This window comes from Bombina bombina, chromosome 3 (genome assembly GCF_027579735.1).
Source record: "Bombina bombina isolate aBomBom1 chromosome 3, aBomBom1.pri, whole genome shotgun sequence".
NCBI lineage: Eukaryota > Metazoa > Chordata > Amphibia > Anura > Bombinatoridae > Bombina > Bombina bombina.
The window spans coordinates 819,700,417-819,728,386 of record NC_069501.1 but is presented as its reverse complement, the minus strand read 5'-3'; the positions used below and the strand labels follow the sequence as shown (position 1 = coordinate 819,728,386).

Here is a 27,970-nt window from a genome sequence, read left to right as displayed (position 1 = left end):
TCTTTCTGTGAAATAAAACTGAAAGAGCAGAGATTTGTCCCTTCAAGGAACTTGCTGACAAACCTTTATCCAAACCATCCTCAAGAAACTGTAAAATTCTAGGAATTCTAAATGAATGCCAAGAGAATTTGTGAGAAGAACACCATGAAATGTAAGTCTTCCAAACTCGATAATAAATCTTTCTAGAGACAGATTTACGAGCTTGTAATATAGTATTAATCACTGAGTCAGAGAAACCTCTATGACTTAGCACTAAGTGTTCAATTTCCATACCTTCAAATTTAATGATTTGAGATCCTGATGGAAAAATGGACCTTGAGACAGTAGATCCGGCCTTAACGGAAGTGGCCAAGGTTGGCAACTGGACATCCGAACAAGATCCGCATACCAAAACCTGTGTGGCCATACTGGAGCCACCAGCAACACAAACGATTGTTCCATGATGATTTTGGAGATCACGCTTGGAAGAAGAACTAGAGGCGGAAAGACCCTAAAAGACACCCATCTTCTAACCCCCAACGCAAACTATTTTATACACAAGTACTAGAACTTTATTATCTTTTTGCAATATTAACACAATCTTAAGCTCAGGGCACCATCATCCATCATTTTACAAAGGTTTACCATTTTGCAATTTGTTTATTTATTTTTATTTTACATACCAGCCTCTAACTGGGCTACCACTCTGGCACAGCTACTTGCCAGTTGGTGGAAGGCGGGTATTTTTCTTGCCTAACCATTACAGGTTTACCACTTACCATGGCAGCGCTTTATTAGGGAGAGCACATTGTGTGAAATATCTTTATAAAAAGACAAGGGAATTAGGAAGTCAACCTTTACAGTTTAATTACAGAAAAGGGGGACAGAATAAAAAGTGAAGGTATATTGATTTTTTTTGTTTTACTGCACATAACTAAACATTTATATATAACATCTCAAACATGTTAAGCAGACACAAAATGTTATTTCATAAATCTCTAAAACACTATCAATAGTTATTAAAAGCAAAATTGAAACAAAATTTGGCAGATCTGACTTGTATAAAAAATTGTTACTTTCAACATAAAGTAAATAAATATTTAAAATGCTTTCCACATCAAAATGTGTCATGGGATACTTGTGAGCTAACAGAATGACCCAACGAATGTAAAGATGAAACAGAAAAGCAGAGGCTCACAACTTCATGGTCAAAAACAGTGACCATTAACCAAAGACCACAGTAGCTGATTTAAAGCCAATATATATATATATATATAATGTACCTCATGGTAAGTGTCTTCTAACTCTCCATCATATATCCAGCGATAAAGAAAATTAAGTATCGGATGTGAGACCAAACCAAGAATGTGCTGCACCAGTGAACGCATGTATGGATCTCCTGTTTTGGTGTATGCATGTACCGCTGAGGCCAGTTCTCCACCTTTTCTTCCTAGATAAGAAATTACATAAACTAAAATAAAATACTTTTTTTGATAATGCAGTTTTATTTCCAGATATGCTAGATACAGGTCTGTCTCAATTTAAATTGTAAACCTTACACATGTAAGTACCTGCAACTTAGAAATATTGAGCATGTGGAAGAATGATGCATTTAGGCGGGCTCAATAGGACAATGTCAAAAACAATTCCATTTACCAATATTTGTAAAATAATTTAATTTAACAGCATTGTTTGGAGCATTTTTATTATTATATTTAAACGAATATCAGAATGAATGCACCAATGAAATTTAGAAAAAATACGGACAAAATGTGGCAGTATTAGTTTTCTTTAAATTACCTTTAAATGGTTACATACCTCTAGCATGCCGAGAAAGCCTTGATAAACATAATCCTGCTTCTCAGAGTCCAGGCCACGTTAAAGGGATATGAAACCCAATTTTTTTTCTTTCATGCAATTTTAATTTTTATTATTCATTTCCTTTGTTCTCTTTGAATCTTTATTTGAAAAAACAGGAATGTAAGCTAAGGAGCAGGGCAATTCTTGGTTCAGCACCCTGGGTAGCACTTGCTGATTAGTAGCTACATTTAGCCACCAATCAGCAAGCGCTACCCAAGTGCGAAACCAAACATGGGCCAGCTCCTAAGCTTAAATAACTGCTTTCAAAATAAAGATACTAAGAGAACAAAGAAAAATTGTTAATAGGAGTAAATTAGAAAGTTGCTTAAAATTGCATGCTCTGTCTGAAGCATAGTACGGTGGATCCCAGAGTCTGAGTTAAAGTTGTCTCTGAGACGAAAGATCAAGGTTAACGCAGATCTCCAGAGAGCTAGAGGTAAGTATAATGCTACAAGTTAACTTTTTTCACCTGTAGCAAAGGAACATTTACATTAATTAAATGACACAATGCTAATGTTACACAAATATATAGCATACATTTTAAATAGAGCAGCAGACAAATATTTGGGGAAACTAATTACCCAAAAGATCTGTTCCAAAAGCTTCGGACTAACCAGATTTTTTGGCATTGCAGTAATCTAATATATATTATTTTTCTCTAATATCTTTAATCCATCCTTTCATATTGTAAGTGCAAACAAGAAAAATAATAAAAAGAGATGTATAGTTGACAATATCTAATTGCTACTTTGCGGGGCGTCTGTATTACTAAGGTGGCGGAACTGCGCCGCTTGAGGGGAGCTCCCTTGGGAAAGCTCCATTGCGACCTCCGGGTGGCAGAAACTCTGAATAGACAAAACCTCTCTCATACACTCTCTATTTAGGTACAGAGACTGAGGAGCCTGATCAAGGAGCTGGAATTACAGAGAATCCAAAAGGCCCTCTCGGTTTTCAAACAACTTCATTACCACAAAAGCAATAGGGCGGATTCGCTTCTGGCTGGTAAATTGAGGAAGCGAACGGCTGCAGCAAGAATACCTTATATTGTCCATGATGGTAAGAGAGTATGCGCCCCAGCTGACATTGGATCAGCCTTTGCTATATTTTATGACAAGCTGTACAACATAGCCAAAAGTGAGCACCCTCGATCGACCTCGGTCACGGAGATTAGCGATTTCCTTCGGGGCCTCGGTCTCCCGACGCTCTCGGAGGAAGACGGAGAGTCTCTCCTGGAACCGTTTAATAGAGAAATCTCACTACTTCTTAAAAATCTGAAAAACAATAAGGCTCCGGGACCGGATGCTTTCCCTGGCTTTTTTTATAAGAGATTTTCGAAGTTATTGATCCCAGTGCTAGGACCACTATTTAACGAAATGAAATCAGACGGCCTAATACTGAGAGAGAATCTTGAGGCGTCCATTGTCGCTATTCCTAAACTGAATAAGGACGTGACGCTATGCAGTAGCTACCGTCCAATTTCGTTAATCAATGTTGATACGAAACTTTACTCGAAACTCCTTGCAGACAGGCTGGTTAACCTGCTACCCACCCTAATACAGTCGGACCAGGTCAGCTTTACTAAAGGCCACCAGGGTCCAGACAATACAAGACGCTTAATTACGATATTCTCAGATGCCCGTAAGAATGGTACCCCACTGGTAGCCCTGTCCCTGGATGCTGAGAAAGCTTTCGACAGGGTCCGGTGGGAATACCTATGGGAAGTTCTCAGAGTATTTAATTTCCCTCCCCAAATCTTTTTAGCCATTCAGGCCCTCTATACTTCCCCCCCCCACGCGCGTATTAGGGGCCCAGGGTTTTGTTCGCCGGTAATAAATATTTCCAATGGCACCAGGCAGGGGTGCACCCTCTCTCCTTTAATCTTCTCCCTGGTGATGGAACCCTTTGCCCAAGCGATACGACTGTCAGACATAATTACTGGAGTTCCATACCCGTCATGCGAGGAAAGGATCGCCCTCTTTGCGGATGACATGACTATTATTGACTAATCCGGAATCTTCGATTCCGAGGGTCTTTGACCTAATTGAAACATTTGGCGGGTTTAGTTACTACAAATCCAATGTAGCTAAGACTGAAGCATATGCCATGAACATTTCATACAGAGCTATTACTTGCACTGCGGGATAAATTTGATTTTCAGTGGTCTACAGAATGCTTAACCCACCTGGGTGTAATGCTTAGCGACAATGTAGACACTATGATCAAACTTAACTTTGATAAGCTGACGGCCGACATCAGATCTTTGACAATGGCGTGGGACCACCGAGAGATGATCTGGTTAGGACGTCTCGCCACGCTTAAGATGTCGCTCCTCCCGAAGGCCTTATATCTATTTCGATGCCTCCCATTTAATGTGCCTCATCAAATTCTCCAACAGATCCATAGAATTTTCCTCCGATATGTATGGGGACACAAAGTCCCCCAATTAGCATACAAAATTCTCCAGAGACCCTTTTCCAAGGGTGGTATTGTGTTTCCAAATATATATCTCTATTACGAAGCAACGAGGCTCACTCATATTACTGCATGGGGAGAGGAGACAGATAGGCCAGGCTGGTACCACCTGGAACAATTAGCCTTGCCGACAGACCTGGACCTCCGGGATGCCATTTGGGTACCTAAGCATGTGAATCTCTCGGCCCAGATCAACAATCCCATTGTCAGTCATTCCCTACGTATTTGGCACGAGCTACGCCACAGGCCGGGTGTTTCACCCTACCCTTCCCCTATTCAGAGTCTGAGGGGTCTGCTGTGGAGCTCACCGGAGATCCACTTTGACTTTTGGAAGGGTAAAGACATCACAAAGGTTTCTGATCTGTACCACTCAGGAACCCTTATAACGGCCTCACAATTAGCAGGACCCGGTGGGGAATACCCGCTATGGTTTCGCTTTGAGAGCTACAGAGTACTCAGTATTGTCAGGGCTAGGGGATTCCCCACGACATCCCTTCGAGAAAAAACAAGGTGGGAATCTAGGTGGTGTCAAGGGGGACTGAGATCCCGTCCCATATCGTTCCATTATGCCACGCTTCTTAATGACTGTACGCCTGGTTTACCATGGCAAATACGAGCTTGGTGTCGGGAGCTTAATACACCCATCTCCGAGTGCGACCTTGCTTATGCAATTACTCTTACTAAAAAGACGCTTCATTGTGTCACAGTCTTTGAGACATATATGAAAGGTGTGTTAAAGTGGTATAGAGTCCCAACACGACTGGCAGCGATGTTCCCATCCTCCACCAGAAAAAGCTGGAGACATTGTGACCTCGAAGGTTCTGACCTACACGTGTGGTGGAGCTGCCCGAAGGTTACCCCTCTATGGAGAGAGGTTGAATTATTACTTAGTTCCATGAACCTAGATGTCCACCTGACACCTAAGATGGCTTTGCTCCACATTCTCCCGAGATCTTTCTCCCTGAGCACCAAGAAGTTCTTAATCTATGCCCTGGCAGTGACCAAACTGTGCATAGCTCGGGGATGGAAGCAGACTGATCCCCCAAATTTAAACGAGGTCTGTGATGTGATAAATCACTTCGCAACTATGGAAAGATATGTTGCTGGGGAAAACAATACTCTAGACTCTTACTGGGAGACGTGGTCTGACTGGCTTGTGCTCCGATAAATGAGACCTACCAGCTGTGCTGTTTGCACTCGAATCTTGAGGAGGGAGTCTATGTGACCCCTCCCCTGCTCCACCTCCTTCCCCCCCCACCTCCTTTTTTTTTTTTTTTTTTTTCATCTCCTCCTCCTACGCTTTCGCTTTCTCTCTCCTTACCCTCTTTATGAGGGAGATGTATATAACCTCTAATCATCAAGTTGTCTGGAAAATCAGTACGTGTGCCCTGTTGGCTCACATTCTACTTGCTCCCCTTGTAGGGCCAATTAATGCCCGGCATCATGTTTTTTTCTTTATATTCGCTGTTATGTGAATGTACACTGTTGACACACAAGTTTTAATGTTTCTGACTATTTCAGCAAGTGAAAACAGAATTTATGTTTACCTGATAAATTACTTTCTCCAACGGTGTGTCCGGTCCACGGCGTCATCCTTACTTGTGGGATATTCTCTTCCCCAACAGGAAATGGCAAAGAGCCCAGCAAAGCTGGTCACATGATCCCTCCTAGGCTCCGCCTACCCCAGTCATTCGACCGACGTTAAGGAGGAATATTGCATAGGAGAAACCATATGGTACCGTGGTGACTGTAGTTAAAGAAAATAAATTATCAGACCTGATTAAAAAAACCAGGGCGGGCCGTGGACCGGACACACCGTTGGAGAAAGTAATTTATCAGGTAAACATAAATTCTGTTTTCTCCAACATAGGTGTGTCCGGTCCACGGCGTCATCCTTACTTGTGGGAACCAATACCAAAGCTTTAGGACACAGATGAAGGGAGGGAGCAAATCAGGTCACCTAAATGGAAGGCACCACGGCTTGCAAAACCTTTCTCCCAAAAATAGCCTCAGAAGAAGCAAAAGTATCAAACTTGTAAAATTTGGTAAAAGTGTGCAGTGAAGACCAAGTCGCTGCCCTACATATCTGATCAACAGAAGCCTCGTTCTTGAAGGCCCATGTGGAAGCCACAGCCCTAGTGGAATGAGCCGTGATTCTTTCGGGAGGCTGCCGTCCGGCAGTCTCGTAAGCCAATCTGATGATGCTTTTAATCCAAAAAGAGAGAGAGGTAGAAGTTGCTTTTTGACCTCTCCTTTTACCGGAATAAACAACAAACAAGGAAGATGTTTGTCTAAAATCCTTTGTAGCCTCTAAATAGAATTTTAGAGCGCGAACAACATCCAAATTGTGCAACAAACGTTCCTTCTTTGAAACTGGTTTCGGACACAGAGAAGGTACGATAATCTCCTGGTTAATGTTTTTGTTAGAAACAACTTTTGGAAGAAAACCAGGTTTAGTACGTAAAACCACCTTATCTGCATGGAACACCAGATAAGGAGGAGAACACTGCAGAGCAGATAATTCTGAAACTCTTCTAGCAGAAGAAATTGCAACTAAAAACAAAACTTTCCAAGATAATAACTTAATATCAACGGAATGTAAGGGTTCAAACGGAACCCCCTGAAGAACTGAAAGAACTAAGTTGAGACTCCAAGGAGGAGTCAAAGGTTTGTAAACAGGCTTAATTCTAACCAGAGCCTGAACAAAGGCTTGAACATCTGGCACAGCTGCCAGCTTTTTGTGAAGTAACACAGACAAGGCAGAAATCTGTCCCTTCAGGGAACTAGCAGATAATCCTTTTTCCAGTCCTTCTTGAAGGAAGGATAGAATCTTAGGAATCTTAACCTTGTCCCAAGGGAATCCTTTAGATTCACACCAACAGATATATTTTTTCCAAATTTTGTGGTAAATCTTTCTAGTTACAGGCTTTCTGGCCTGAACAAGAGTATCGATAACAGAATCTGAGAACCCTCGCTTCGATAAGATCAAGCGTTCAATCTCCAAGCAGTCAGCTGGAGTGAAACCAGATTCGGATGTTCGAACGGACCCTGAAGAAGAAGGTCTCGTCTCAAAGGTAGCTTCCAAGGTGGAGCCGATGACATATTCACCAGATCTGCATACCAAGTCCTGCGTGGCCACGCAGGAGCTATCAAGATCACCGACGCCCTCTCCTGATTGATCCTGGCTACCAGCCTGGGGATGAGAGGAAACGGCGGGAACACATAAGCTAGTTTGAAGGTCCAAGGTGCTACTAGTGCATCCACTAGAGCCGCCTTGGGATCCCTGGATCTGGACCCGTAGCAAGGAACTTTGAAGTTCTGACGAGAGGCCATCAGATCCATGTCTGGAATGCCCCACAGCTGAGTGACTTGGGCAAAGATTTCCGGATGGAGTTCCCACTCCCCCGGATGCAATGTCTGACGACTCAGAAAATCCGCTTCCCAATTTTCCACTCCTGGGATGTGGATAGCAGACAGGTGGCAGGAGTGAGACTCCGCCCATAGAATGATTTTGGTCACTTCTTCCATCGCTAGGGAACTCCTTGTTCCCCCCTGATGGTTGATGTACGCAACAGTTGTCATGTTGTCTGATTGAAACCGTATGAACTTGGCCCTCGCTAGCTGAGGCCAAGCCTTGAGAGCATTGAATATCGCTCTCAGTTCCAGAATATTTATCGGTAGAAGAGATTCTTCCCGAGACCAAAGACCCTGAGCTTTCAGGGATCCCCAGACCGCGCCCCAGCCCATCAGACTGGCGTCGGTCGTGACGATGACCCACTCCGGTCTGCGGAATGTCATCCCTTGTGACAGGTTGTCCAGGGACAGCCACCAACGGAGTGAATCTCTGGTCCTCTGATTTACTTGTATCTTCGGAGACAAGTCTGTATAGTCCCCATTCCACTGACTGAGCATGCACAGTTGTAATGGTCTTAGATGAATGCGCGCAAAAGGAACTATGTCCATTGCCGCTACCATCAAACCGATCACTTCCATGCACTGCGCTATGGAAGGAAGAGGAACGGAATGAAGTATCCGACAAGAGTTTAGAAGTTTTGTTTTTCTGGCCTCTGTCAGAAAAATCCTCATTTCTAAGGAGTCTATTATTGTTCCCAAGAAGGGAACCCTCGTTGACGGAGATAGAGAACTCTTTTCCACGTTCACTTTCCATCCGTGAGTTCTGAGAAAGGCCAGGACAATGTCCGTGTGAGCCTTTGCTTGAGGAAGGGACGACGCTTGAATCAGAATGTCGTCCAAGTAAGGTACTACAGCAATGCCCCTTGGTCTTAGTACAGCTAGAAGGGACCCTAGTACCTTTGTGAAAATCCTTGGAGCAGTGGCTAATCCGAAAGGAAGCGCCACAAACTGGTAATGCTTGTCCAGGAATGCGAACCTTAGGAACCGATGATGTTCCTTGTGGATAGGAATATGTAGATACGCATCCTTTAAATCCACTGTGGTCATGAATTGACCTTCCTGGATGGAAGGAAGAATAGTTCGAATGGTTTCCATCTTGAACGATGGAACCTTGAGAAACTTGTTTAAGATCTTGAGATCTAAGATTGGTCTGAACGTTCCCTCTTTTTTGGGAACTATGAACAGATTGGAGTAGAACCCCATCCCTTGTTCTCTTAATGGAACAGGATGAATCACTCCCATTTTTAACAGGTCTTCTACACAATGTAAGAATGCCTGTCTTTTTATGTGGTCTGAAGACAACTGAGACCTGTGGAACCTCCCCCTTGGGGGAAGCCCCTTGAATTCCAGAAGATAACCTTGGGAGACTATTTCTAGCGCCCAAGGATCCAGAACATCTCTTGCCCAAGCCTGAGCGAAGAGAGAGAGTCTGCCCCCCACCAGATCCGGTCCCGGATCGGGGGCCAACATTTCATGCTGTCTTGGTAGCAGTGGCAGGTTTCTTGGCCTGCTTTCCCTTGTTCCAGCCTTGCATTGGTCTCCAAGCTGGCTTGGCTTGAGAAGTATTACCCTCTTGCTTAGAGGACGTAGCACTTTGGGCTGGTCCATTTCTACGAAAGGGACGAAAATTAGGTTTATTTTTTGCCTTGAAAGGCCGATCCTGAGGAAGGGCGTGGCCCTTACCCCCAGTGATATCAGAGATAATCTCTTTCAAGTCAGGGCCAAACAGCGTTTTCCCCTTGAAAGGAATGTTAAGTAGCTTGTTCTTGGAAGACGCATCAGCTGACCAAGATTTCAACCAAAGCGCTCTGCGCGCCACAATAGCAAACCCAGAATTCTTAGCCGCTAACCTAGCCAATTGCAAAGTGGCGTCTAGGGTGAAAGAATTAGCCAATTTGAGAGCATTGATTCTGTCCATAATCTCCTCATAAGGAGGAGAATCACTATCGACCGCCTTTATCAGCTCATCGAACCAGAAACATGCGGCTGTAGCTACAGGGACAACGCATGAAATTGGTTGTAGAAGGTAACCCTGCTGAACAAACATCTTTTTAAGTAAACCTTCTAATTTTTTATCCATAGGATCTTTGAAAGCACAACTATCCTCTATGGGTATAGTGGTGCGCTTGTTTAAAGTGGAAACCGCTCCCTCGACCTTGGGGACTGTCTGCCATAAGTCCTTTCTGGGGTCGACCATAGGAAACAATTTTTTAAATATGGGGGGAGGGACGAAAGGAATACCGGGCCTTTCCCATTCTTTATTAACAATGTCCGCCACCCGCTTGGGTATAGGAAAAGCTTCTGGGAGCCCCGGGACCTCTAGGAACTTGTCCATTTTACATAGTTTCTCTGGGATGACCAACTTGTCACAATCATCCAGAGTGGATAATACCTCCTTAAGCAGAATGCGGAGATGTTCCAACTTAAATTTAAACGTAATCACATCAGGTTCAGCTTGTTGAGAAATGTTCCCTGAATCAGTAATTTCTCCCTCAGACAAAACCTCCCTGGCCCCATCAGACTGGGTTAGGGGCCCTTCAGAACCATTATTATCAGCGTCGTCATGCTCTTCAGTATCTAAAACAGAGCAGTCGCGCTTACGCTGATAAGTGTTCATTTTGGCTAAAATGTTTTTGACAGAATTATCCATTACAGCCGTTAATTGTTGCATAGTAAGGAGTATTGGCGCGCTAGATGTACTAGGGGCCTCCTGAGTGGGCAAGACTCGTGTAGACGAAGGAGGGAATGATGCAGTACCATGCTTACTCCCCTCACTTGAGGAATCATCTTGGGCATCATTGTCATTGTCACATAAATCACATTTATTTAAATGAATAGGAATTCTGGCTTCCCCACATTCAGAACACAGTCTATCTGGTAGTTCAGACATGTTAAACAGGCATAAACTTGATAACAAAGTACAAAAAACGTTTTAAAATAAAACCGTTACTGTCACTTTAAATTTTAAACTGAACACACTTTATTACTGCAATTGCGAAAAAACATGAAGGAATTGTTCAAAATTCACCAAATTTTCACCACAGTGTCTTAAAGCCTTAAAAGTATTGCACACCAAATTTGGAAGCTTTAACCCTTAAAATAACGGAACCGGAGCCGTTTTTAACTTTAACCCCTTTACAGTCCCTGGTATCTGCTTTGCTGAGACCCAACCAAGCCCAAAGGGGAATACGATACCAAATGACGCCTTCAGAAAGTCTTTTCTAAGTATCAGAGCTCCTCTCACATGCGACTGCATGTCATGCCTCTCAAAAACAAGTGCGCAACACCGGCGCGAAAATGAGGCTCTGCCTATGATTTGGGAAAGCCCCTAAAGAATAAGGTGTCTAAAACAGTGCCTGCCGATATTATTATATCAAAATACCCAGAATAAATGATTCCTCAAGGCTAAATATGTGTTAATAATGAATCGATTTAGCCCAGAAAAAGTCTACAGTCTTAATAAGCCCTTGTGAAGCCCTTATTTACGATCTTAATAAACATGGCTTACCAGATCCCATAGGGAAAATGACAGCTTCCAGCATTACATCGTCTTGTTAGAATGTGTCATACCTCAAGCAGCAAGAGACTGCTCACTGTTCCCCCAACTGAAGTTAATTGCTCTCAACAGTCCTGTGTGGAACAGCCATGGATTTTAGTGACGGTTGCTAAAATCATTTTCCTCATACAAACAGAAATCTTCATCTCTTTTCTGTTTCTGAGTAAATAGTACATACCAGCACTATTTCAAAATAACAAACTCTTGATTGAATAATAAAAACTACAGTTAAACACTAAAAAACTCTAAGCCATCTCCGTGGAGATGTTGCCTGTACAACGGCAAAGAGAATGACTGGGGTAGGCGGAGCCTAGGAGGGATCATGTGACCAGCTTTGCTGGGCTCTTTGCCATTTCCTGTTGGGGAAGAGAATATCCCACAAGTAAGGATGACGCCGTGGACCGGACACACCTATGTTGGAGAAATGTATGTTTCTGCTAACCTTCATCTATTGGTATATTTTGTTCAAGATATATATTGCTGTAATGCTAATACGATATTATTGTACGGTGCATTTCTATTAAATAAAGAAAAAATATTTAAAAATATCTAATTGCTACTACCCATTTTTCATTTTCACAGCCAACTTAAAAACGATTTATTCTTTCTTGATAAATGGCTTTCTTTCTTGGTGGTGAGAGCCCACAAATCCTTACTGATTTCACAGCCAACTTAACCCCTTAAGGACCAAGGCCATTTTTCAATTTCTTTCCCTTAAGGACCAGGGCTATTTTTACATTTCTGTGGTGTTTGTGTTTAGCTGTAATTTTACTCTTACTCATTTACTGTACCCACACATATTATATACCGTTTTTCTCGCCACTAAATGGACTTTCTAAAGATACCATTATTTTCATCATATCTTATAATTTACTATAAAAAAAATTATAAAATATGAGGAAAAAATGGAAAAAAACACACTTTTTCTAACTTTGGCCCCCAAAATCTGTTACACATCTACAACCACCAAAAAACACCCATGGTAAATAGTTTCTAAATTTTGTCCTGAGTTTAGAACTACCCAATGTTTACATGATCTTTGCTTTTTTTGCAAGTTATAGGGCAAGTCTTTTTGCAAGTTATAGGGTACTATAAGTACAAGTAGCACTTGGCTATTTCCAAACCACTTTTTTTTCAAAATTAGCGCTTGTTATATTGGAACACTGATATCTTTCAGGAATTCTTGAATATCCCTTGACGTGTATATATTTTTTTTTAGAAGACACAAACTTTAGGTTTGTCACTGAAATTATTTACAAACAACTTGTGCAATTATGGCATATATGGTTGTAAATGCTTCTCTGGGATCCCCTTTGTTCAGAAATAACAGACATATATGGCTTTGGCGTTGCTTTTTGGTAATTAGAAGGCCACTAAATACTACTGCGCACCACACGTGTATTATGCCCAGCAGTGAAGGGGTTAATTAGGGAGCATGTAGGGAACTTCTAGGGTTAATTTTAGCTTTAGTGTAGTAGACAAACTCAAGTATTGATCAAGGCCCATCTTGGTATATTTCATGCCACCATTTCACCGCCAAATTAAAAAAATCGTAAAATTTTTCACAATTTTAGGTTTCTCACTGAAATTATTTACTAACAGCTTGTGCAATTATGGCACACATGGTTGTAAATGCTTCTCTGGGATCCCCTTTGTTCAGAAATAGCAGACATATATGGCTTTGGAGTTTCTTTTTGGTAATTACAAGGCGGCAAAATGCCGCTGCGCATCACACGTGTATTTTGTCTAGCAGTGAAGGGGTAAATTAGGTAGCTTGTAGGGAGCGTGCAGGGTTAATTTTAGCTTTAGTGTAGAGATCAGCCTCCCACCTGACACATCCCACCCCCTGATCCCTCCCAAACAGTTCTCTTCCCTCCCTCACCCCAAAATTGTCCCCGGCATCTTAAGTACTGGCAGAAAGTCTGCCAGTACTAAAATAAAAGCTCTCTTAATTTTTTCCCAGCATATTTACATATGTTGCTGTGTAGGAGCCCCCCATAGCACCCAACCTCCCTGAGCCGCCCCCCCCCCTCTTATCTCCCCCCTCTCACTATTTGGTGCCATTTTGGGTACTGTCTGCCAGTACCCACTTTTCAAACTTTAGTGCATTTTTTTTTAATATTTTTTTTTTCTGTAGTGTAGCTGGCCCCCACTCAATACCCCCCACCCCCCTCTCCCAGATCCTTTTATAAATAAAAATTAAACCCCTATCACCCGCTCCCACCACGGATCACCTCCCGCTCCCACCACAACCGGACCGTTTATGTGCTAGATGGCGCGCACCGGGACTGATTACGGAACAAGATTCCCAGCGATGGGCCACCCACCCTCCTCCCTGTAACTGCTCCCACCCACCAACGATCGGTACCACCGATGCAGAGAGTGGCCCTCTCTGCATCGGTGTGCCAGAAAAGGTATTGCCATGATGCCTCAATATCGAGGCATCACGACAATACCTTGAAAGCGGCTGGAAGCGATCAGGATCGCTTCCAGCCGCTTTAAACACCTAGGTCGTACAGGGTACGTCGCTGGTCTTTAAAGACCAGGTTGTGTGCGACGTACCCTGTACGACTCATGTCATTAAGGGGTTAAAAAACAATTTATTCTTACCTGATAAATTCCTTTCTTTCTTGGTGGTTAGAGTCCATGATTCCTTACTGATAGGAATTCATCACCTGTCCACCAGGAGGAGGCAAAGACACCCTACAATAAGAATTTTAATATGTCAGCTACTTCCTGTAACCTCCCAGTTTACCGTATAGCCAAGAAACAGGAGAAAAAAAACTAGGAAAGAAGGCAGAGTAAAGAGGTGCAAATTAAGACTGCCATCAAGTAGCAAAAATTGGGTGGGTTCATGGACTCTCAACACCAAGAAAGGAATATATCAGGTTTTCCTCGGAAGAAACGCCAAGGAACTGCTAGAGCAACTATCAATTCCACTTGGGAAGTTTGTGGTGCAAGCAAAATACCATCAAGTCATCTCTCTGGGGACCCCAATAATGAACCAACTGATTGAAAATCACCTAATTGAGAGACCATTCCTCCAAGTGTATAGTCTGACAACTAAAGTAATCTGCATCCCAATTGTTGATTCTAGGAATGTGCATTGCTGAAATGGTACATTAATAAGATTCTGCCCATGCTAGAATGTGAGACACCCCCTGTGTTGCTAGGATACTGCAAGTACCACACTGAATATTGATATAGGCACAGCCTTGATGTTATAGGACAAAAAAAAAGAAGGAGACTGACTTGAGGAGAGGCCATGCCTGAAGCATCCTGAAAATCACATGGAATTCTAGAACATTGATTGGTAACCTAACCTCCCGAGGAGACCAAACTACCTACGATCGCCAAGGGTCCTAGACTTAAGCCCCAGCCCATTAGGTGTGCGTCAGTGGCAATTATTTACCTTAAAAGGAGTAAAATAAATGGCATCCCCTAAAAAACTGGATTGGGAAGGTTTAACCAGAAAAGAAAATTTATGCTTACATGATAAATGTATTTCTTTTTTGACAAGATGAGTCCACAGATCATCTTAATTACTAATGGGATATTTACCTCCTGGTCAGCAGGAGGCGGCAAAGAGCACCACAGCAAAGCTGTTAAATAGCTCCTCCCTTCCCTCCCACTCCAGTCATTCGACCGAAGTTAAGGATAGAAAGGAAAAACCAAGATCAACAACCTGTCTTTCAAAAAAAGGGCAGGCCGTGGACTCATCGTGTCAAAAAAGAAATAAATCCATCAGGTAAGCATACATTTTCTTTTCTTTTTAATGACACAATGAGTCTACAGATCATCATAATTACTAATGGGATTCAATACCCAAGCTAGAGTACACAGATGATACGGAAGGGACAAGACAGGGAACCTAAACACATCACTGCTATCTCCCAAAAGCGGACTCAACAGAAGCAAAAGTGTCAAATTTATAGAACTTTGAAAAAGTGTGAAGAGAGGACCAAGTTACAGCCTTGCCAATCTGTTCCACAGAAGCTTCATTCTTGAATGCCCATGAGGAAGCAACAGCCCTCGTGGAATGAGCCATACCTCTCTCTGGAGGCTGCTGTCCAGCAGACTCAAATGCAAAACGTATGATACTCTTCAGCCAGAAAGAAAGAGAAGTAGCCATAGCTTTCTGTCCTTTACGCTTTCCTGAGAAAACCACAAACAAAGCAGAAGACTGGCGAAAATCCTTAGTCGCCTACAGGAAAAACTTTAAAGCACGGACCACATCCAAATTGTGCAGAAGCCGTTCCTTCTGAAATTAGGACACAAGGAAGGAACAACAATCTTCTGAATAATGTTCCGATCAGAAAACACCGTAGGAAGAAATCCTAATTAAGTACGTAAATGGAAAATAAGGTAAGGGGACTCATACTGCAATACCGAGAGCTCTGACACTCTACGAGCAGAAGAAATAGCAACAAGAAATAAAACTTTCCAAGATAAAAACTTAATATCTAAGGAATGCATAGGCTCAAATGGAGCCCCTCGAAGAACTTAGAGAACTAAATTCAGTAACTGGTTTTAAAACAGGCCTGATCCGGACCAAGGCCTGACAAAATGAATGTACATCTGGGACATCCACCAGACGTTTGTGTAACAAAATAGGTAAGGCCGAGATTTGACCATTTAAGGAACTTGTCGATAAACCTCTCTCTAAACCTTCTTGGAAAAAAACATAATTTATGCTTACCTGATAAATTTATTTCTCTTGTAGTGTGTTCAGTCCACGGGTCATCCATTACTTATGGATATATTCTCCTTCCCAACAGGAAGTTGCAAGAGGATCACCCAAGCAGAGCTGCTATATAGCTCCTCCCCTCACATGTCATATCCAGTCATTCGACCGAAACAAGACGAGAAAGGAAAAACTATAGGGTGCAGTGGTGACTGGAGTTTTAATTAAAATTTAGAACTGCCTCAAAAAAAGACAGGGCGGGCCGTGGACTGAACACACTACAAGAGAAATAAATTTATCAGGTAAGCATAAATTATGTTTTCTCTTGTTAAGTGTGTTCAGTCCACGGGTCATCCATTACTTATGGGATACCAATACCAAAGCTAAAGTACACGGATGATGGGAGGGACAAGGCAGGAACATTAAACAGAAGGAACCACTGCCTGTAGAACCTTTCTCCCAAAAACAGCCTCCGAAGAAGCAAAAGTGTCAAATTTGTAAAATTTTGAAAAGGTATGAAGTGAAGACCAAGTTGCAGCCTTGCAAATCTGTTCAACAGAGGCCTCATTTTTAAAGGCCCAGGTGGAAGCCACAGCTCTAGTGGAATGAGCTGTAATTCTTTCAGGAGGCTGCTGTCCAGCAGTCTCATAGGCTAAACGTATTATGCTACGAAGCCAAAAAGAGAGAGAGGTGGCCGAAGCCTTTTGACCTCTCCTCTGACCAGAATAAACGACAAACAGAGAAGAAGTTTGCCGAAATTCTTTAGTTGCCTGTAAGAAGAACTTCAGGGCACGGACTACGTCCAGATTATGCAAAAGACGTTTCTTCTTTGAGGAAGGATTAGGACATAATGAAGGAACTCTCTTGATTGATATTCCTGTTAGAAACAACCTTAGGTAAAAACCCAGGTTTAGTACGCAGAACTACCTTGTCTGAATGAAAAAACATAATTTATGTAAGAACTTACCTGATAAATTCATTTCTTTCATATTAGCAAGAGTCCATGAGCTAGTGACGTATGGGATATACATTCCTACCAGGAGGGGCAAAGTTTCCCAAACCTTAAAATGCCTATAAATACACCCCTCACCACACCCACAATTCAGTTTAACGAATAGCCAAGAAGTGGGGTGATAAGAAAAAAGTGTGAAAGCATATAAAATAAGGAATTGGAATAATTGTGCTTTATACAAAAAAATCAAAACCACCACAAAAAAGGGCGGGCCTCATGGACTCTTGCTAATATGAAAGAAATGAATTTATCAGGTAAGTTCTTACATAAATTATGTTTTCTTTCATGTAATTAGCAAGAGTCCATGAGCTAGTGACGTATGGGATAATGATTACCCAAGATGTGGATCTTTCCACACAAGAGTCACTAGAGAGGGAGGGATAAAATAAAGACAGCCAATTCCTGCTGAAAATAATCCACACCCAGAATAAAATTTTAATGAAAAAACATAAGCAGAAGATTCAAACTGAAACCACTGCCTGAAGTATGTTTCTACCAAAAACTGCTTCAGAAGAAGAAAACACATCAAAATGGTAGAATTTAGTAAAAGTATGCAAAGAGGACCAAGTTGCTGTTTTGCAAATCTGATCAACCGAAGCTTCATTCTTAAACGCCCAGGAAGTAGAAACTGACCTAGTAGAATGAGCTGTAATCCTTTGAGGCGGAGTGTTACCCGATTCAACATAGGCATGATGAAATAAAGATTTCAACCAAGATGCCAAAGAAATGGCAGAAGCTTTCTGGTCTTTTCTAGAACCGGAAAAGATGACAAATAGACTAGAAGTCTTTCGGAAAGACTTAGTAGCTTCAACATAATATTACAAAGCTCTAACAGCATCCAAAGAATGCAATGATTTCTCCTTAGAATTCATAGGATTAGGACATAATGAAGGAACCACAATTTCTCTACCAATGTTGTTAGAATTCACAACCTTAGGTAAAAAATTCAAAAGAAGTTCGCAGCACCGCCTTATCCTGATGCAAAATCAGAAAAGGAGACTCACAAAAAAGAGTAGATAATTCAGAGACTCTTCTGGCAGAAGAGATGGCCAAAAGAAACAAAACTTTCCAAGAAAGTAATATAACGACCAAAGAATGCATGGGTTCAAAAGGAGGAGCTTGAAGAGCCCCCAGAACCAAATTCAAACTCCAAGGAGGAGAAATTGACTTAATGACAAGTTTTATACGAACCAAAGGTTGTACAAAACAATGAATATCAGGAAGATTAGCAATCCTTCTGTGAAAAAGAACAGAAAGAGCAGAGATTTGTCTTTCAAGAAACTTGCGGACAAACCTTTATCTAAACCATCCTGAAGAAATATAAGTCTTCCAGACTCTATAATATATCTCTCTAGATACAGATTTACGAGCCTGTCACATAGTATCAATCACAGAGTCAGAGAAACCTCTTTGACCAAGAATCAAGCGTTCAAACTCCACACCTTAAAATTAAGGTTTTGAGATCCTGATGGAAAAAAAGAACCTTGAGACAGAAAGACTGGTCTTAACGGAAGAGTCCACAGCTGGCAAGAGGCCATCAGGACAAGATCCGCATACCAAAACCTGTGAGGCCATGCTGGAGCTACCAGCAGGAAAAACGAGCATTCCTTTAGAATATTGGAGAATGCCCTTGGAAGAAGAACTAGAGGCGGAAAGATATAGGCAGGATGACACTTGTAAGGAAGAGATAATGCATCCACTGCCTCCGCCCGAGGATCCCGGGATCCGGACAGATTCCAGGGAAGTTTCTTGTTTAGATGAGAAGCCATCAGATCTATTTCTGGGAGTTCCCACATTTGAACAATCTGAGGAAATACCTCTGGGTGAAGACCATTCGCCCAGGTGCAACGTTTGGCGACTGAGATAATCCGCTTTCCAATTGTCCATACCTGGGATATGAACCGCAGAGATTAGACAGGAGCTGGATTCCGCCCAAACCAAAATTTGAGATACTTCTTTCATAGCCAGAGGACTGTGAGTCCCTCCTTGATGATTGATGTATGCCACAGTTGTGACATTGTCTATCTGAAAACAAATGAACAACTCTCTCTTCAGAAGAGGCCAAGACTGAAGAGCTCTGAAAATTGCACGGAGTTCCAAAATATTGATCGGAAATCTCACCTCCTGAGATTCCCAAACCCCTTGTGCCGTCAGATACCCCCACACAGCTCCCCAACCTGTAAGACTTGCATCTGTTGAGATTATAGTCCAGGTCGGAAGAACAAAGAAGCCCCCTGAACTAAACGATGGTGATCTGTCCACCATGTCAGAGAGTGTCGTATAAATCGGTTTAAAGATATTAATTGAGATATCTTTGAGTAATTCCTGCACCATTGGTTCAGCATACAGAGCTGAAGAGGTCGCATGTGAAAACGAGCAAAGGAGATCGCATCTGATGCGGCAGTCCTAAGACCTAAAATTTCCATGCATAAGGCTACCAAAGGGAATGATTGTGACTGAAGGTTTTGACAAGCTGATATCAATGTAAAACTTCTCTTGTCTGACAAGGACAGAGTCATAGACACTGCATCTATCTAGAAACCTAAAAAGGTTACCCTTGTCTGAGGAATCAATGAACGGATTGGTAAATTGATCCTCCAACCATGAACTTGAAGAAACAACACAAGTCGATTCGTATGAGATTCTTCGAAAATGAGAAGACTGAGCAAGTACCCAGATATCGTCCAATAAGGAAATACCAAAACCCTGTTCTCTGATTACAGAAAGAAGGGCACCGAGAACCTTTGAAAAAAATTCTTGGAACTGAGGCTAGGCCAAACGGTAGAGCCACAAAACTGGTAATGCTTGTCTGAAAAGAGAATCTCAGACACTAAAAGTGATCTGGATGAATCGGAATATGCAGATACACATCCTGTAAATCTATTGTAGACATATAATGCCCTTGCTAAACAAAAGGCAGGATAGTCCTACAGTAACCATCTTGAATGTTGGTATCCTTACATAAAGATTCAATATTGATAGATCCGGAACTGGTCTGAAGGAATTGACCTTCTTTGGTACAATGAAGAGATAAAATAAAACCCCAGCCCCTGTTCCAGAACTGGAACTGGCATAATTACTCCAGCCAACTCTAGATCTGAAACACATTTCAGAAATGCTGAGCCTTTGCTGTGTTAACTGGGACACGGGAAAGAAAAAAATCTCTTAGCAGGAGGCTTTAACTGAAGCCAATTCTGTACCTTTCTGAAACAATGTTCTGAAACCAGAGATTGAGAACGGAATTGATCCAAATTTCTTTGAAGAAAACGTAATCTGCCCCATACCAGCTGAGCTGGAATAAGGTCCGCACCTTCATGGGTACTTAGGAGCTAGCTATAGGTTTTCTATAAGGCTTGGATATATTCCAAACTGGAAATAGTTCCCAAACTGATACCGCTCCTGAGGATGAAGGATCAGGCTTTTGTTCCTTATTGTGAGGAAAGGAACGAAAATGATTATTAGACCTAAATTTACCTTAGATTTTTTATCCTTTGGTAAAAAAGTTCCCTTCCTTCCAGAAACAGTTGAGATAATAATTTATTACCCTGGAAAGAAAGGGAAAGCAAAGTTGACTTAGAAGACATATCAGCATTCCAAGTTTAATCCATAAAGCTTTTCTAGCTAAAAATAGCTAGAGACATATACCTGACATCAACTCTAATGATATCAAAAGATGGTATCACCAATAAAATTATTAGCATGTTATAGAATAATAGTAACGCTATAAAATTATGATCTGTTACTTGTTGCGCTAAAGCTTCTAACCAAAAAGTTGAAGCTGCAGCAACATTCGCTAAAAATATAGCAGGTCTAAGAAGATTACCTGAACATAAGTAAGCTTTTCTTAGAAAGGATTCAATTTTCCTATCTAAAGGATCCTTAAATGGAGTACTATCTGCCGTAGGAATAGTAGCACATTTAGCAGGAGTAGAGACAGCCCCATAACCTTAGGGATTTTGTCCCAAAAAACTCTAATCTGTCAGATGGAACAGGATATAATTGCTTAAACGTTTAGAAGGAGTAAAAGAATTACCCAAATTATTCCATTCCCTGGAAATTACTTCAGAAATAGCATCAGGGAGATTAAACACTTCTGGAATAACTACAGGAGATTTAAAAACCTTATTTAAACGTTTAGATTTAGTATCAAGAGGACCAGAATCCTCTATTTCTAATGCAATTAATACTTCTTTAAATAAAGAACGAATAAATTCCATCTTGAACAAATACAAAGATTTATCAGCATCAACCTCTGAGACAGAAACCTCTGAACCAGAAGAACCATTATCAGTATCAGAATGATGATGTTCATTTAAAAATTCATCTGAAAAAAGAGAAGTTTTAAAAGACTTTTATGTAAACTAGAAGGAGAAATAACAGACATAGCCCTCTTAATGGATTTAAAAAATAAAATCTCTTATGTTTATCAGGAACACTCTGAAAATTAGATGTTGACGGAACAGCAACAGGTAATGTAACAGTACTAAAGGAAATTTTATCTGCATTAATAAGTTTGTCATGACATGCAATACAAACAACAGCTGGAGAAACAGATACCAAAAATTATAGCAGATACACTTAGCTTGGTAGCTCCAGCACTAGACAGCGATTTTCCTGTAGTATCTTCTGACTCAGATGCAACGTGAGACATCTTGCAATATGTAAGAGAAAAAACAACATATAAAGCAAAATTGATCAAATTCCTTAAATGACAGTTTCAGGAATGGGAAAAAATGTCAAAGAACAAGCTTCTAGCAACCAGAAGCAATGAAAAAATAAGACTTAAATAATGTGGAGACAAAAGCGACGCCCTTATTTTTTAGCGCCAAATAAGACGCCCACATTATTTGGCGCCTAAATGCTTTTGGCGCCAAAAATGACGCCACATCCGGAACGCCAACATTTTTGGCGCAAAATAACGTCAAAAAATGACGCAACTTCCGGTGACACGTATGACGCCTGAAACGGAAAAGAATTTTTGCGCCAAAAAAGTCTGCGCCAAGAATGACGCAATAAAATGAAGCATTTTCAGCCCCCGCGAGCCTAACAGCCCACAGGGAAAAAAAGAGTCAAATTTTTGAAGGTAAGAAAAAATGATTAATTCAAATGCATTATCCCAAATATGAAACTGACTGTCTGAAAAATAAGGAAAGTTGAACATTCTGAGTCAAGGCAAATAAATGTTTGAATACATATATTTAGAACTTTATAAACAAAGTGCCCAACCATAGCTTAGAGTGTCACAGAAAATAAGATTTACTTAGCCCAGGACACTCATCTACATGTTTGTAGAAAGCCAAACCAGTACTGAAACGAGAATCAGCAGAGGTAATGGTATATATAAGAGTATATCGTCGATCTGAAAAGGGAGGTAAGAGATGAATCTCTACGACCGATAACAGAGAACCTATGAAATAGACCCCGTAGAAGGAGATCACTGCATTCAAATAGGCAATACTCTCCTCACATCCCTCTGACATTCACTGCACGCTGAGAGGAAAACCGGGCTCCAACTTGCTGCGGAGCGCATATCAACGTAGAATCTAGCACAAACTTACTTCACCACCTCCATCGGAGGCAAAGTTTGTAAAACTGAATTGTGGGTGTGGTGAGGGGTGTATTTATAGGCATTTTAAGGTTTGGGAAACTTTGCCCCTCCTGGTAGGAATGTATATCCCATACGTCACTAGCTCATGGACTCTTGCTAATTACATGAAAGAAATCAGATAAGGAGAATCGCAATGTAAGGCAGATAACTCAGAGACTCTTCGAGCCGAGGAAATAGCCATCAAAAACAGAACTTTCCAAGATAAAAGCTTAATATCAATGGAATGAAGGGGTTCAAACGGAACACCCTGAAGAACTTTAAGAACCAAGTTTAAGCTCCACGGAGGAGCAACAGTTTTAAACACAGGCTTAATCCTAGCCAAAGCCTGACAAAAAGCCTGGACGTCTGGATTCTCTGCCAGACGCTTGTGTAAAAACAGAATTTATGTTTACCTGATAAATTTCTTTCTCCAACGGTGTGTCCGGTCCACGGCGTCATCCTTACTTGTGGGATATTCTCTTCCCCAACAGGAAATGGCAAAGAGCCCAGCAAAGCTGGTCACATGATCCCTCCTAGGCTCCGCCTACCCCAGTCATTCGACCGACGTTAAGGAGGAATATTTGCATAGGAGAAACCATATGGTACCGTGGTGACTGTAGTTAAAGAAAATAAAATATCAGACCTGATTAAAAAAACCAGGGCGGGCCGTGGACCGGACACACCGTTGGAGAAAGAAATTTATCAGGTAAACATAAATTCTGTTTTCTCCAACATAGGTGTGTCCGGTCCACGGCGTCATCCTTACTTGTGGGAACCAATACCAAAGCTTTAGGACACGGATGAAGGGAGGGAGCAAATCAGGTCACCTAAATGGAAGGCACCACGGCTTGCAAAACCTTTCTCCCAAAAATAGCCTCAGAAGAAGCAAAAGTATCAAACTTGTAAAATTTGGTAAAAGTGTGCAGTGAAGACCAAGTCGCTGCCCTACATATCTGATCAACAGAAGCCTCGTTCTTGAAGGCCCATGTGGAAGCCACAGCCCTAGTGGAATGAGCTGTGATTCTTTCGGGAGGCTGCCGTCCGGCAGTCTCGTAAGCCAATCTGATGATGCTTTTAATCCAAAAAGAGAGAGAGGTAGAAGTTGCTTTTTGACCTCTCCTTTTACCTGAATAAACAACAAACAAGGAAGATGTTTGTCTAAAATCCTTTGTAGCATCTAAATAGAATTTTAGAGCGCGAACAACATCCAAATTGTGCAACAAACGTTCCTTCTTTGAAACTGGTTTTGGACACAGAGAAGGTACGATAATCTCCTGGTTAATGTTTTTGTTAGAAACAACTTTTGGAAGAAAACCAGGTTTAGTACGTAAAACCACCTTATCTGCATGGAACACCAGATAAGGAGGAGAACACTGCAGAGCAGATAATTCTGAGACTCTTCTAGCAGAAGAAATCGCAACTAAAAACAAAACTTTCCAAGATAATAACTTAATATCAACGGAATGTAAGGGTTCAAACGGAACCCCCTGAAGAACTGAAAGAACTAAATTGAGACTCCAAGGAGGAGTCAAAGGTTTGTAAACAGGCTTGATTCTAACCAGAGCCTGAACAAAGGCTTGAACATCTGGCACAGCTGCCAGCTTTTTGTGAAGTAATACCGACAAGGCAGAAATCTGTCCCTTCAGGGAACTTGCAGATAATCCTTTTTCCAATCCTTCTTGAAGGAAGGATAGAATCCTAGGAATCTTAACCTTGTCCCAAGGGAATCCTTTAGATTCACACCAACAGATATATTTTTTCCAAATTTTGTGGTAAATCTTTCTAGTCACAGGCTTTCTGGCCTGAACAAGAGTATCGATAACAGAATCTGAGAATCCTCGCTTCGATAAAATCAAGCGTTCAATCTCCAAGCAGTCAGCTGGAGTGAAACCAGATTCGGATGTTCGAACGGACCCTGAACAAGAAGGTCTCGTCTCAAAGGTAGCTTCCAAGGTGGAGCCGATGACATATTCACCAGATCTGCATACCAAGTCCTGCGTGGCCACGCAGGAGCTATCAAGATCACCGACGCCCTCTCCTGCTTGATCCTGGCTATCAGCCTGGGGATGAGAGGAAATGGCGGGAACACATAAGCTAGTTTGAAGGTCCAAGGTGCTACTAGTGCATCCACTAGAGCCGCCTTGGGATCCCTGGATCTGGCCCCGTAGCAAGGAACTTTGAAGTTCTGACGAGAGGCCATCAGATCCATGTCTGGAATGCCCCACAGGTGAGTGACTTGGGCAAAGATTTCCAGATGGAGTTCCCACTCCCCCGGATGCAATGTCTGCCGACTCAGAAAATCCGCTTCCCAATTTTCCACTCCTGATTGAATAATGAAAAACTACAGTTAAACACTAAAAAACTCTAAGCCATCTCCGTGGAGATGTTGCCTGTACAACGGCAAAGAGAATGACTGGGGTAGGCGGAGCCTAGGAGGGATCATGTGACCAGCTTTGCTGGGCTCTTTGCCATTTCCTGTTGGGGAAGAGAATATCCCACAAGTAAGGATGACGCCGTGGACCGGACACACCTATGTTGGAGAAAGAATAGACAGAGCGGAAATCTGTCCCTTTAACGAACTAGCGGATAAACCCTTTTCTAAACCTTCTTGTAGAAAAGCCAATATCCTAGGAATCCTAACCTTACTCCATGAGTAACTCTTGGATTCACACCAATATAAATATTTACGCCATATTTTATGGTAAATTTTTCTGGTAACAGGTTTCCGAGCCTGTATTAATGTATCAATTACCGACTCCGAAAAACCACGCTTTGATAGAATCAAGCGTTCAATCTCCATGCAGTCAGCCTCAGAGAAATTAGGCTTGGATGGTTGAAAGGACCCTGAATTAGAAGGTCCTGTCTCAGAGGCAGAGACCATGGTGGACAGGACGACATGTCCACTAGGTCTGCATACCAGGTCCTGCGTGGCCACGCAGGCGCTATCAGAATCACTGATGCTCTGTCCTGTTTGATCCTGGCAATCAGTCGAGGTAGCAACGGAAATGGTGGAAACACATAAGCCATGTTGAAAACCCAAGGGGCTGCTAGTGCATCTACCAGCACCGCTCCCGGGTCCCTGGACCTGGATCCGTAACAAGGAAGCTTGGCTTTCTGGCGAGATGCCATGAGATCCAGCTCCGGTTCGCCCCAACGAAGAATCAGTTGAGCAAACACCTCCGGGTGAAGTTCCCACTCCCCCGGATGAAAGGTCTGGCAACTTAGAAAATCCGCCTCCCAGTTCTCCACGCCTGGGATGTAGATCGCTGACAGATGACAAGAGTGAGACTCTGCCCAGCGAATTATCTTCGAGACTTCCAACATCGCTAGGGAACTCCTGGTTCCCCCTTGATGATTGATGTAAGCCACAGTCGTGATGTTGTCCGACTGAAATCTGATGAACCTCAGTGTTGCTAACTGAGGCCAAGCTAGAAGAGCATTGAATATTGCTCTTAACTCCAGAATGTTTATTGGGAGGAGTTTCTCCTCCTGAGTCCATGATCCCTGAGCCTTCAGGGAGTTCCAGACTGCCCCCCAGCCTAGTAGGCTGGCATCTGTTGTTACAATCGTCCAATCTGGTCTGCGAAAAGTCATTCCTTTGGACAGATGAACCCGCGACAACCACCAGAGAAGAGAATCTTTGGCCTCCTGGTCCAGATTTAGTAAAGGGGACAGATCTGAGTAATCCCCATTCCACTGACTTAGCATGCATAGTTGCAGCGGTCTGAGATGCAGGTGCGCAAATGGCACTATGTCCATCGCCGCGACCATTAAGCCGATTACTTCCATGCACTGAGCTACTGATGGGCTTGGAATGGAATGAAGGACATGGCAAGCATTTAGGATTTTTGATAACCTGGACTCCGTCAGGTAAATCTTCATCTCTACAGAATCTATAAGAGTCCCTAGAAAGGGAACCCTTGTGAGTGGTAACAGAGAACTCTTTTCCATGTTCACTTTCCACCCATGCGACCTCAGAAATGCTAGAACTATCTCTGTATGAGACTTTGCATTTTGAAAACTTGACGCTTGTATCAGAATGTCGTCTAGGTACGGAGCCACCGCTATGCCTCGCGGTCTTAGTACCGCCAGAAGCAAGCCCAGAACCTTTGTAAAAATTCTCGGGGCCGTAGCCAACCCGAAGGGAAGAGCTACAAACTGGTAATGCCTGTCTAGAAAGGCAAACCTTAGGTACAGATAATGATCTTTGTGAATCGGTATGTGAAGGTAGGCATCCTTTAAGTCCACTGTGGTCATATATTGACCCTCTTGGATCATGGGTAGGATTGTTCGAATAGTTTCCATCTTGAACGATGGAACCCTTAGGAATTTGTTTAAGATCTTCAGGTCCAAGATTGGCCTGAAGGTTCCCTCTTTTTTGGGAACCACAAACAGATTGGAGTAAAAACCTTGCCCTTGTTCCGTCCGCGGAACCGGGTGGATCACTCCCATTACTAAGAGGTCTTGTACACATCGTAGAAATGCCTCTTTCTTTATTAGATTTGTTGAAAACCTTGACAGATGAAATCCCCCTTGTGGAGGAGAATTTTTGAAGTCCAGAAGGTATCCCTGAGATATTATCTCCAATGCCCAGGGATCCTGGACATCTCTTGCCCAGGCCTGGGCGAAGAGAGAAAGTCTGCCCCCCACTAGATCCGTTTCCGGATAGGGGGCCCTTTCTTCATGCTGTCTTAGGGGCAGAAGTAGGTTTTCTGGCCTGCTTGCCCTTGTTCCAGGACTGGTTGCCTTTCCAACCCTGTCTGTAACGAGTAGCAGTCCCTTCCTGTTTTGGAGCGGAGGAAGTTGATGCTGCTCCTGCCTTCAAATTACGAAAGGCACGAAAATTAGACTGTTTGGCCTTTGATTTGGCCCTGTCCTGAGGAAGGGTGTGACCCTTACCATCAGTAATGTCAGCAATAATTTCTTTCAAGCCGGGCCCGAATAAGGTTTGCCCTTTGAAAGGAATATTAAGCAATTTAGATTTAGAAGTTACATCTGCTGACCAGGATTTAAGCCATAGCGCTCTGTGCGCCTGGATGGCGAATCCGGAGTTCTTAGCCGTGAGTTTGGTTAAATGCACAACGGCATCCGAAACAAATGCATTAGCTAGCTTAAGGGCTTTAAGCTTGTTCATAATCTCATCCAATGGTGCTGTGCGAATAGCCTCTTCCAGAGACTCAAACCAGAATGCCGCTGCAGCAGTGACGGGCGCAATGCATGCAAGGGGCTGCAATATAAAACCTTGTTGAACAAACATTTTCTTAAGGTAACCTAATTTTTTATCCATTGGATCTGAGAAAGCACAACTATCCTCCACCGGGATAGTGGTACGCTTGGCTAAAGTAGAAACTGCTCCCTCCACCTTAGGGACCGTCTGCCATAAGTCTCGTGTGGTGGCGTCTATTG

General features: G+C 42.4%; 1 protein-coding gene across 1 annotated transcript in view; it reads right to left on the bottom strand.

Annotated features, from left to right (window-relative positions):
• Window positions 1–27,970, bottom strand: part of TUBGCP3 (tubulin gamma complex associated protein 3) — a 932,421-nt gene that overhangs the window by 370,675 nt on the left and 533,776 nt on the right. The window contains exon 9 of the mRNA XM_053705469.1: window positions 1,263–1,429. Coding sequence (XP_053561444.1) covers window positions 1,263–1,429 — 167 coding nt within the window. The remainder of the gene's footprint in view (window positions 1–1,262; window positions 1,430–27,970) is intronic.